Source organism: Coturnix japonica, chromosome 5 (assembly GCF_054131305.1).
Source record: "Coturnix japonica strain WE chromosome 5, WE-NBRP24, whole genome shotgun sequence".
Taxonomy (NCBI): domain Eukaryota; kingdom Metazoa; phylum Chordata; class Aves; order Galliformes; family Phasianidae; genus Coturnix; species Coturnix japonica.
The window spans coordinates 42,905,086-42,915,533 of NC_140667.1; the positions used below are offsets into that span (position 1 = coordinate 42,905,086).

General features: G+C 37.9%; 1 protein-coding gene and 1 long non-coding RNA gene across 4 annotated transcripts in view; one reads left to right on the forward strand and one right to left on the reverse strand.

The window, feature by feature from the left end:
* SLC24A4 (solute carrier family 24 member 4) overlaps positions 1 to 10,448 on the forward strand; it is a 77,356-nt gene that overhangs the window by 60,368 nt on the left and 6,540 nt on the right. For all 3 annotated transcript variants that reach the window (XR_014946775.1, XM_015865311.3, XM_015865312.3), the window contains exons 13-16: positions 4,432 to 4,598; positions 6,763 to 6,877; positions 8,612 to 8,724; positions 9,425 to 9,490. Coding sequence is in view for 2 of the 3 variants with exons in the window: in XM_015865311.3 (XP_015720797.1) it covers positions 4,432 to 4,598; positions 6,763 to 6,877; positions 8,612 to 8,724; positions 9,425 to 9,490 (461 nt within the window). In the remaining variant the exon portion in view is untranslated. The remainder of the gene's footprint in view (positions 1 to 4,431; positions 4,599 to 6,762; positions 6,878 to 8,611; positions 8,725 to 9,424; positions 9,491 to 10,448) is intronic.
* Positions 1 to 10,448, reverse strand: part of LOC146760781 (uncharacterized) — a 40,603-nt gene that overhangs the window by 20,214 nt on the left and 9,941 nt on the right. The window contains exon 2 of the long non-coding RNA XR_014946776.1: positions 10,220 to 10,307. This is a non-coding gene — a long non-coding RNA (uncharacterized LOC146760781). The remainder of the gene's footprint in view (positions 1 to 10,219; positions 10,308 to 10,448) is intronic.

Genomic DNA, 10,448 nt, shown 5'->3' on the forward strand with positions numbered 1-10,448 from the left:
TTAATGGTCTGGAGTTTGGAACTTGCGTTCTGGAAAATGAAACTTCTGAGAGAAGTCTTAATATTTTGGAAAGCACTCTATTTTCAATGAGAGTGAGAAGTAAAACCTCAGTATTTTTTCAGAGGAAAAAAAAGAAGTTGTTTCCAAACTCTGTTGCAGAAGAATTGAAATAGCAATGTTTTAACATATCAGCTTCCCAGTTGGAAGGCTGACAAAAGCCAGGACTTCTTGGACACCTTTCTATCTGCTGCATAGGCTGGCAGTAGTGCATTAATGCAGGGAGTCTCTTACTTCCACAGTTCCTAGAGCAAATTGCAGAACTGAAATCAATGGGGATTTTCCAAGAGGCCTGAAGGGCAGTTTCTGTGTTAATTTTCCTGACAGCAAATTGAAAAGCATTTACTTTGGATTTTTCAGTGGAAGATATTTCTGATGGAAAATTAACAATATTTGTTATATCTCTTCTGGTTGCTTCAGTGCTAGTCCCATATTTGGACAAAAATTGATGTTCCTCTGCTGTGTTTTGGGAATGCTCAGGAATTAAGCTCTCAGATTGGCTAATTTGCATATGCTAAGTTTTTCCAGTCACTCTCAACTCTGATAGATCACAGAACTTTCTAGCAGTAATATACTCGCTGACTGAATTATTGTGAAGTTCCCATGTGGAGGTGTGTATGCTACTCATAACACATCTTCAGGCCAAGATTTGAGTTAATACTGCTAATGATATGCGAGCATAAATATAATCTCCAGTATAAAGCCTAATTAGGACCCAGGAGACAGGTGATTTGAAAATCACTTTCCACTGGGGGAAAAACATGTACGTTCATTTTTTACTAATGATAAATAAGAAGTAAATAAATTAGAAGTAAACTTGAGAAAACCTTCTTTGTTTTACAAGTGAATGTAGAGAAAACCTTTTTCTATCATTCCAGTTACCTTAAGTTATAAATCTGTAGGCGTTCATAACAACATAGTTATGAAATTCCCTTATGCCAATTAGATTCGTATTTTTCAGGAAGGTTGTAACTACTAAATTTCTTTTAGATGATACCTTTTTCCCATGGGAAGCTGTAGACATTCCAGTGTTCTGAAGACATGTTTTGAAGTAGTCAATATGTGAAGCTAAGGTCTGTGCTAGATTGCTATTCTTTTAAAGGGAAGACCAAGTGGAGTCTGTCTAAACTCAGTGAGTGTTTTTCATGCAGCTTATTGATTGAGCTTATCTACACTTTAAGCATTAAGAAGTTATCTTTGGGGCCAGCTCTAGCATGGTCCCATGGACTAAATTGCTCATTATTTAGAGCACCCTAGGTGTATACCTCCAGTTATATGTCAGTGGAATTTCATTGGTGTGACCCAGGGCTGCTCTGCCTAGCAAACCAAAAGACAATAAATTGGGAGTGTCAGGAGATTTATTTCAAGATCTGAAAACCTGATCTGAATGCAAACACAAGTGTAATTTCTTGCTTTTATGCAAAGTGCATCTCTACTCTGTGTGTGAATGTTCTAAATAGGGTAGTGTTTTTCCTATAGAAAGTGACTTTCCATCACACCTTAAGGAAATATTTCTTTCCTATCAGTGCTGCAAGGTGTGTTTGTGACTTCTTTTAACAATATCATATATGTATGTGAGCAGTGATCAATGCTGAGAACATCTGGAAAGACGACAAGCCCAGAAATGTGTTGAGATTTAATGAAGGACTCTTTGCTGTAGGGCTCTCTCTTAATGCATTTTTAGAAACATCGAAAATAGGCTCTTCTATAATGATGTTGCCTTCTATAATAAAGCAATATTCTCTCATTATTTTCACAAGGAAGTGCAGCAAAATGCACCCTTCCTCAGCTGTGAATTGCTGCAACAGCCTTCAGACCCAGGGCTCATAGGTGTAGCTGGTACTGCTTGTAAAACTACTGAGCTAGCCTCTTATAATAGGGCTGTTGGTATACTTTTATAGAACAGCTATGTATTGAATAATAGGCTTAATGAGGATGAAAACTTTTCTCCTTGCAGGTATACTAGGAAGCTAAACAACAATCATAAAACATTTTGACATGTTTAGTTATAAAAAAGAGTAGCACAATAAGTAGTTTAAAAAGAACTGAACATTTCAGCCTGGATGTTTTTTGTGTATTCAGTTTAGCCAGGTGATGTGAATGAGAGCATCAGGGTCCAAAGGAAAAGAGCTGAAGTTGCTGCTAAGTGCACTACGTTCTTACTAAACTATTAAGATACAGCATAAGAGCACAAGACTTCTTTAGCACTGAGTGCCACACATAGTTCCGTGACCCAGTGTAGCAAGAGCTGGAGAACTATAAGGCTAGATATGTTTAGGGCTTATATAAAAGTTTGTAAAAGAGAAGCCAGCATAAAAGTTCAGAACTATTCCAAACTAGCTGCAAATGGCCAGCAAAACCCAAAACTGCTGTTTCTAATCCCTAAAATCTCAAACCTGGTGCTATGTGATGAATACAAACATCACCTCCGTGAATTATAATTGCTCTTTAAAGCAGTTTTAGCCCAGGCTTTTTGTGGATAGTGCATCACTAGTAAGATAGAAGAAAGGTAACTAGTTATCCACCAACATTTCTGTTTTCCTAGACCTGAGAAAGCATAGCAATGCCAGCAGTAAGGCCCTGCAAATTCTCACAGTTAAGCATTTGTTAAAGTAATTCAGTACATTAGATAGGATCTGTGACAAGATACATATTCTCCAACAGAGGCTGAGAGCATCTGTTTGTTCCCTCTTTGTTCCACAGGCAATTTTGTTTCTTTTTTCATGTTGTTTGAAAGACAGATGAGCCTGAATCCCCTGTGTGTAGCACCAATGAAGTCGCTCAGATTTAGCCAACATCAGATCGGAATCAGATCCATAAGTTTTTCCTGTCAAACAGTCGCCCACTCACCCTGCATTTGGAATTTACACTAAGGAAATTATCCGCCTGGGCCATACTGACTTGTTTGATTATGACCCAAGCTTAGCAGCATGGGTAGACAGAGCACAGATTAACCAGCAGGAGTCCTTTAATGATCCAAACCAAAACAAATTGAACAGGAGGAGGTATAAAATGCCATAGGATATTCACAGCCTTGTTAATAAAGTTAGTGATTCATGAGCTAAAAAGTGTCTTTTTTCTTCTGGACAGGACAGAAGAATTACTGTTGTTAAAACTTGTGTAACAGTACATGTAAGGGTGGAGAAAGACTTATCTTTAAAATCTGTGTTTCGTTCACAGACTTGTGGTAAAAATGTAGAAGTAGGGTTGGATTAAGAGACTTTAGTAGCTCTTTTGCATTAGAAATTCCATGGACACAGACTAAAAGGGCATAAATAAAAGGCCAAATAGTCTAAGGTTTCCTGGTGGGTTAATGGCATCTTGGAATTCCCAAGGAAATCTTAAGGAGCTGATCTCTAGCTTAGCACTAGGATATGTATCTAAGTAAATGAGTGGGGACTTGCATTTGGACAACTATTAAGAAATCTCCTCAATTGCAAAGGTATTATTAATTTTCAAAGGTTTGATGCTTGATGTCTTTGTGTCTGGTGCTCGTTGGTACAGAGGACAGACTTGATTCAGTTGAATTCACTGACAAAATCTTGCATTAAACAAGTCCTACATTACAGTGTTTTTGTAGAAAGAAAATTTCTGGTGAAACTGATGGGTCTTTTCCCTGTTTATTACCTGCCCTTCAGGCTTTTACTCAAACAACTTCACTTCTGTTGGAAAATTAGAAAATCTGTTCTTGCCTTCATCATTAGTGACAGAGATCTGGTGTTGCTTCCTTGTTAATTTCAGTGAGCTGTACAAGGAAAGTCATTGTTTTATAGAGGATAAGAGAGTAACCCAGGGTGGAGCTGTGTGCAACTGGAGAGAGTTAACAAATCTGCATCTTCTAAGGCCTAGGTTGAAATTCTGCCCAGGTGTCCACATTTGGGTATGTGAAAGCAGTTTATCATGTTCACAGGTTGGGTCTGTACTTCTGTTTAGTTTGTTTTCTGTTGCTGCACATAAGCTGCAGGTTATTTTGACTACAAGGTTTTCCATCTTCTTTTTAAAATATTGTTTTGTTGTTTGTTTGTTTAATTTTGCTTTTGGATTAATTGTAATGCAGGTATTTGAGAGTGCAGTAGATCAGAACATTCATTTTGGTTATAAAAGCAGCCATACTTTTAAATCCTTGTAAATCCTTCTTGGATTTACGTACACTTTGGCAGGCTTAGCATTAAGATTCTGGATGTGCATGCAAGGGCAGAATTTACTTGAGAGTGCAAAGAGAGAGCAAGCCTAGATATGCTAGAAAATGAGCTGATGTGCACAGTTGTAACCAGCCTTCTGAGATCTTGTCATCTGCTGTGTTCAAAGAAGTCTGGGCCTGTGAAACTAATGAAAGAAATTAAACTAGTTCTTTCCTTTGTTTTTGTCCTGCAGAAGGAAAAATGAATAAAATTAAATGGATTTTGACATGGCCATTGATATTCGTGCTCTTTTGCACCATTCCAAACTGCAGCAAACCCCGCTGGGAGAGCTGGTTTATGTTCACATTCATCTTATCCACTCTCTGGATTGCCTTGTTCTCCTACTTTATGGTGTGGATGGTAAGTCCTTGTAGAAAAACCTGCCATAGAGAGTAGAATTTGAATCTCAAAATAGATCATAGATCCTTTCTCTATTTGTTAAAGACGTGTATTCATAGCATAGTCTTTTCAGTTTGTACTCTTAACCCTTAAAATTATCTTAAAACATCTTTCTGCTACTCTTTTCTGTACAAATTATTGGTCCTTTACTGTATGGTGCCCAATACCGCTTGAATTTCAAATAATGTTGTTATTCACATCCTAATAATGAAAGGGAGTCTAAATAGAAGTCTTCAGCTCATAACAGCTACTCTTAGACGCCTTTAGGAACTGGGTGGTATGGTCTGATACTGAAACAAACATGTATAAGAGGCAGATGGACGGCAAAATTTGAAGTGCTGTAAACCTCCAAATAGAGTGGCATAATTCATTAAAGTCTTAGAGAAAGACTATCATACTTCATGTCATGCTTTCTTAGGTTTCCATTTACCCTTTCTTTGAGAATCAGTGTAACAGGTCTACACTGCGATCACTTTAGGAGCACATTTACTGCAAGTATTAAATAGGTTTATGGTTTGTTTTTTTTCTTTTTACCCTCCTTCCGATTATCAAGTTCATGTTTTCAGTCAGAGAAGTTAAATGAATAGAAAAGCTCTTCAGCTAGTTTCTGTGGTGGGAACTATACTTTTGAAATACAGAAAGTTACCTTTTTCTGCACTAAAAGATGCAAACCCACGAAGCTGTAGATAACTGTAGCTAGAAGATAGGTACGATGCGCTGCCAAAGAATTCTGTGATCATTTTTCTTTTTAAAGGAACATACAGCGAAGTAGTCAGCTTGTTTTGTGCTGAAGAATATGTAGCTGTATAAGTAAGCACAGTCATAGCCAAATGTATACTCTTACAGTTGTATATATGGAAGACATTTTGTTCTTGAACTTATTTGCAAAGTATTTTTTGGGTGGAGAACATTCATACCTTCTCCAAATGTGTCAGACATTTGCAGACTGCTTTATATTTATGCTTCTTTCTGTTTTTAATACACACTTGATACATAGTTTTTTACACTAGTAAGTAATCCCCCTCTCTGAAGGTTGAGAGATCCATATGCCAGCCACTCGTTCTGCCTGGTATAATAGTGCCAAAACCACAGATTCATTTCATACCATATGTCCTTTGTCAGACCATGCTCTGCACCTTGATTCCATTTGTAGATGTCCCCTTCACAAACAAGACATGCTTGCCAAGACTGCAAACCCTCTTATTTTAAGATGCCACCTGACCTTATAGTATTTATGACAGGAGAATCATGCCTACTCCTATGTCTGAGCTACCACTTGCCTTTGAAAGTATGAAGGTTTGTGAGTGGGTGAGTTCCTAAAGTACACCTTTTCCTTGGTAACGGGTCTAGTCTTCCTCATGCACAGGGCTGACAGGGTATTTCAAGAAAACAACACAGAAACTTAAAGACTTTCACCCTTGGTATTCTGTGCAAGGAAGGAGCTCCTCCTGCTTTTGTCTTCTCACTCTCACAGGGCTATTTCTTTTGCATGCTCAGTTGCCTGTTAGTGCTTTTATTCACTTTTTTTTCAGTCTTCATTGGGTGTTCCAGTTAAATAATGTTCCCTGTCCTTTCCAAGAGTTCTGCTACAAGTTTCAGCCCTTCCCTTAGTAGTTGTAAAGCTGCATCTGGACTCTCAGGGGAAGCAAAACCAGAGCTGCTTGCTTTGGGATTGTATCAGGAGTTATTTGAAGAACTGTTTCCTTCTTCACGTGCTGGAATATAAGAAGCTCTTTATGTCTCTGACACTCTATCATGTTATAAATTGATTCCAATCCTTTTTCAAGAAGAAGCAATAACAATCTTGCTATTATTGGGTATAAAATAAAAACAAAACCACAGATTGACTCCATGTCTGTGCTCCTCTTTAAAAGATCAGCATGTCCTGTTAGAAGTTCAGAAAATGGAGCTTACTGTTTGCTCAAAAATGTTGAAGACTGTGTCCAAGGTACTTTTCACAAGGTTGATTTTAGGCTAGTTATTCCACACTTACTTCATTTGCAGAAATGGATCTTCAATCTAATTCTTCTGGAATCTACACCAGAGATCAGAGTATGCTACAGTTGTATCGGGTAGAGCAGACTTTCCAAATCTGACACGTTTATCTCCTTTCCTTACTCTTCAGGTGACTGTGATTGGATACACCCTTGGGATACCAGATGTGATCATGGGCATTACTTTCCTAGCTGCAGGAACAAGCGTCCCAGACTGCATGGCCAGCTTAATAGTAGCAAGACAAGGTACTGTGTCTGCAGAGGGATACCTGCAGTCCCACATACATGCTCTGTGATTTGCTTCCTCAGTGCACATAAATCCTCAGTGGAAGTTTATTATTTTTAATTATTTTTATTTGTACTGTTTCAGAGCCTAAATGAAAAACAGAACACTTTGCTAAGTACTGTGTGCCAAAAAATCTTTCCTGTCCTATTACCTTTTACTCACTGGGACTGGGCACATCCTTGCATTACAGACAGTTATCTGACAGTTAGCTATCTCAAGCATGGTATGTGTCAGTCTGATTAAAAAGATAGAAGTAGTAGACCAATCTGAAATATAAGCTATTAAAAAACTGTGTTGAGGAATGTGTGCTGATCAGCACTGTTCCATGTAAAACTTGTATCAATTTCTAGAAGAGTTATTGAACCCAGAGAAGTGGTCTGAGATGATCTAGCAAAAATGGTGTTGCTTCAAGCATTCTTCTCATCAAAAGGCAAATCTCTTTCCCTTTGGGATGCATGAAAAGTAGCACTGGAAAAGGTTTTAGATAACCTTTAGTTATGTCATCATCATCAAGTTTCCAATTGAAATGTTAAATTCTTCTCTCAATGTATCTTTAATGTTCTGTGAAGGTTTTTTACATTTCCTTTTTTGAGAAATGTCTGTAGCCACGTGCCTTCCTGTTGTTGAAAAACATTAAGCCTGAAAGTATGGTCTCCTCTACTGCAGTAGAATAAGAACCAGTCCTAATTCTATTCTTTTTCACCACTCCTATCCCTGTAGTGTTTTCTTGTTTTTTTGTCCAGATAATGAGATCTTCAGAACACGTAATTGGGCAAACAGCAAGGGTTCTGAAGTGATAAGTTAAGCACCCAAATGTGCCACCTTTGAGATAGAAGTAGTGCTCTTAAATGTTGTTTGATTAAAAAGAATTATATGTTTAAGATACTTAATTCTACAGCTTATATTATTAGGTGTGTGCAGGAAAAATCTTGTACAAGCATTGAATCTCACAAAAATATACAAGGTTCTTATGGAACTGCCTTCTGACTAGATTAGCTTTCTGTATGTGGTACTAAGCAAACAGATTTTTGAAGGAACAGGAGGAAAACACAATATGTTTTTAAATGAACAGACATGCTTTAGATTAATTCCTTCTTAATATTAGACATAACTATTCTAAGGATTGTTTCCTCTGAAAGTGAAGCTAAGCAATAGCTTGTGGAAAACCATCCCTTCTCATTGAAGGACAGCATTGTTGCAGTACTCGAAATCAAGAAAAATGGCTAGAAGGAAGATTGCAGACAAATATCTGAAGAGTAGAGAGAGATACTGCCATATAAATGGATTGAAAGCACAATATTTCTTTCTCCCTTTAAATAGAGACTGTATTTGTGATCCAGCAGTGTCTGTCTCTGTGCTGTGTGCAGAGATCTGTCCCATTTACATCACAGTTCCTCTTCCTTCTTGCGATGCATTTTGTAGACGTGACTCAGTAGTTAGGCTGGTCTTTAAGGCAAACTAGCAGAGGGAGAGGATTCTGCTTTCCTTACAACTATTGATGCAGAATGAGGTATCAGCCAATGTTAAATACAATTTCTAATTATGAAAATTATCTCCTTACCTCAGATACTCTGGCCAGTCCAAGAGGTCTTAGATCAATGCCAGTCAGTCCTCTTTAGTTTCCTCTGGATACTAAATTCCTCTGGAATTGATTCTATTCTTTTTTGCACCTGAAATTTGCTTTTCATTTGCAGGCCTCGGTGACATGGCAGTATCCAACACAATAGGAAGTAATGTGTTTGACATTCTGGTGGGCCTTGGTGTTCCGTGGGGTTTGCAGACCATGGCGATTGATTATGGATCAACTGTATGTATACTGAACATACTTGTAAAGTTTTCTTTTTCTCCACTTAAAACAAACAAAATAAACAAAACTAAACAAAAAAAAAAACCAAACCCACCATCATATCCTAAAAAGAAAGCAAGCAAATAAAAATTAATCTAACAAAGCAAGTGATGGCATATTATTGGTTGCTAAATAAGGTGTTGTATTTTGGTGGGGTTGTTTTTTTACCAGTGAACCAGGAATTACAGGAGCAATGTTCCTTCCACAAGCTGCAATTAACTCCCAGTTTATCAAATGCAGTACATTACGTTCTGTATCAGAAAATAGGGCCACAGATATCTGTTCCTGGCACTGTCATTTTCTCACCACACACCTTCAAGCATATATGTCTCCCTGTACCTTAATAATAATACCTTAATATTTTTGTAAGATGAAAATAACATCTTTTTCTCTCATGAGGATCTTTTAACTTGAAATCCATTATTCATGCTATTTGCTTTTTTGAGGAGTGGGAATCCTTACACGTTTGCTTTAAATCCTCAACCTTCCCATTCTGCATTATAAATCTGTTGTGGGTTTGCGTAGTTTAAAAGAACAAGTCAGTCACAGTTTGAGGCAGAAGGTGGGCTATGATAAATCAGTAAATTGATTTCTGATCTCTAAAACACAGTGTTTGTATTCTGGGTGATTTAAAGGTTTCTTCTCTGTTTAATTCGCACAGGTTAAGATAAACAGTAAAGGATTGGTCTATTCAGTTGCACTTTTGCTAGGATCAGTGGGACTGACTGTAAGTATTTGTGTATTTCTGAATGTGACTCTTCAGACTATTCTGATTGCAAAATAATTATCAGGTATCTACCTCACATATTCTAGAAGGAAAAACTGAAAGTACTCATCATCCCCAAAGTATTTCTTTTAAAGTACTGTTGTTATAATAATACCATGATTAGAATAACTGCCATTGTCTTCCAATGGCAGGACTGAAATGTGACATTGGTGCAGAAGAGATGCTAGAAGTGTGTAGATCCCTTTGACTTCAGTGACTGTATTGGCATTATGTGATCAAGTAATGTTCCTTTGGTCCTGTGTCCAGCTGCATACCCTAGATCTTTCTGTGGTCTATGCTGGGGAAGGCCTAGATATCCCTCTTTTCAGTCTTGCATCTCAGATTTTCAAATCAGCCTAGACTAACAATGCACCCTAGCCTTAACAAAGACTAGTCTGTGGGGGTTGCGAACCTCAGTACTTTGAATAGGCCTGTTAAGTACCACTCTTATAACGCAGTCTTGTTAAGGTGAAACAATAGTTCTGCTTCAAAAGTCAGTTTTGCTGGTACCTGGGGTACTGTGATCCTGCTGACTCCCAGAGAGCCATCTGTGGAAAGAATCAAATCCCAAAGGTATAAAAATACCTACTTACACTAGTATCTTTCACTGTCTGTGGAGACCCTTATAGAGGAGGGAATCATCACTGGAGATGCTACACTGTTGCATGATTTTAGAAAACTTCACATCACCTGCGCATGACTCAAATGGTAGAATGTCCAGGTCTGTTCACTTTGCCACTAACTTCCTTGTGCATCTGCCAATACCAGCTGTGGGAGCCTGTTGAAAGAGTTAACGTTAGGTACTTGTGTTCAACTGGGATATAAAGGGTGTATAAGGGAGCACTGGACAGATAGGCATATTCATGGTATTCCCTTAGTTCATAATAAAGGAGGTAATGAGTGCTGTCTGATTAGAATG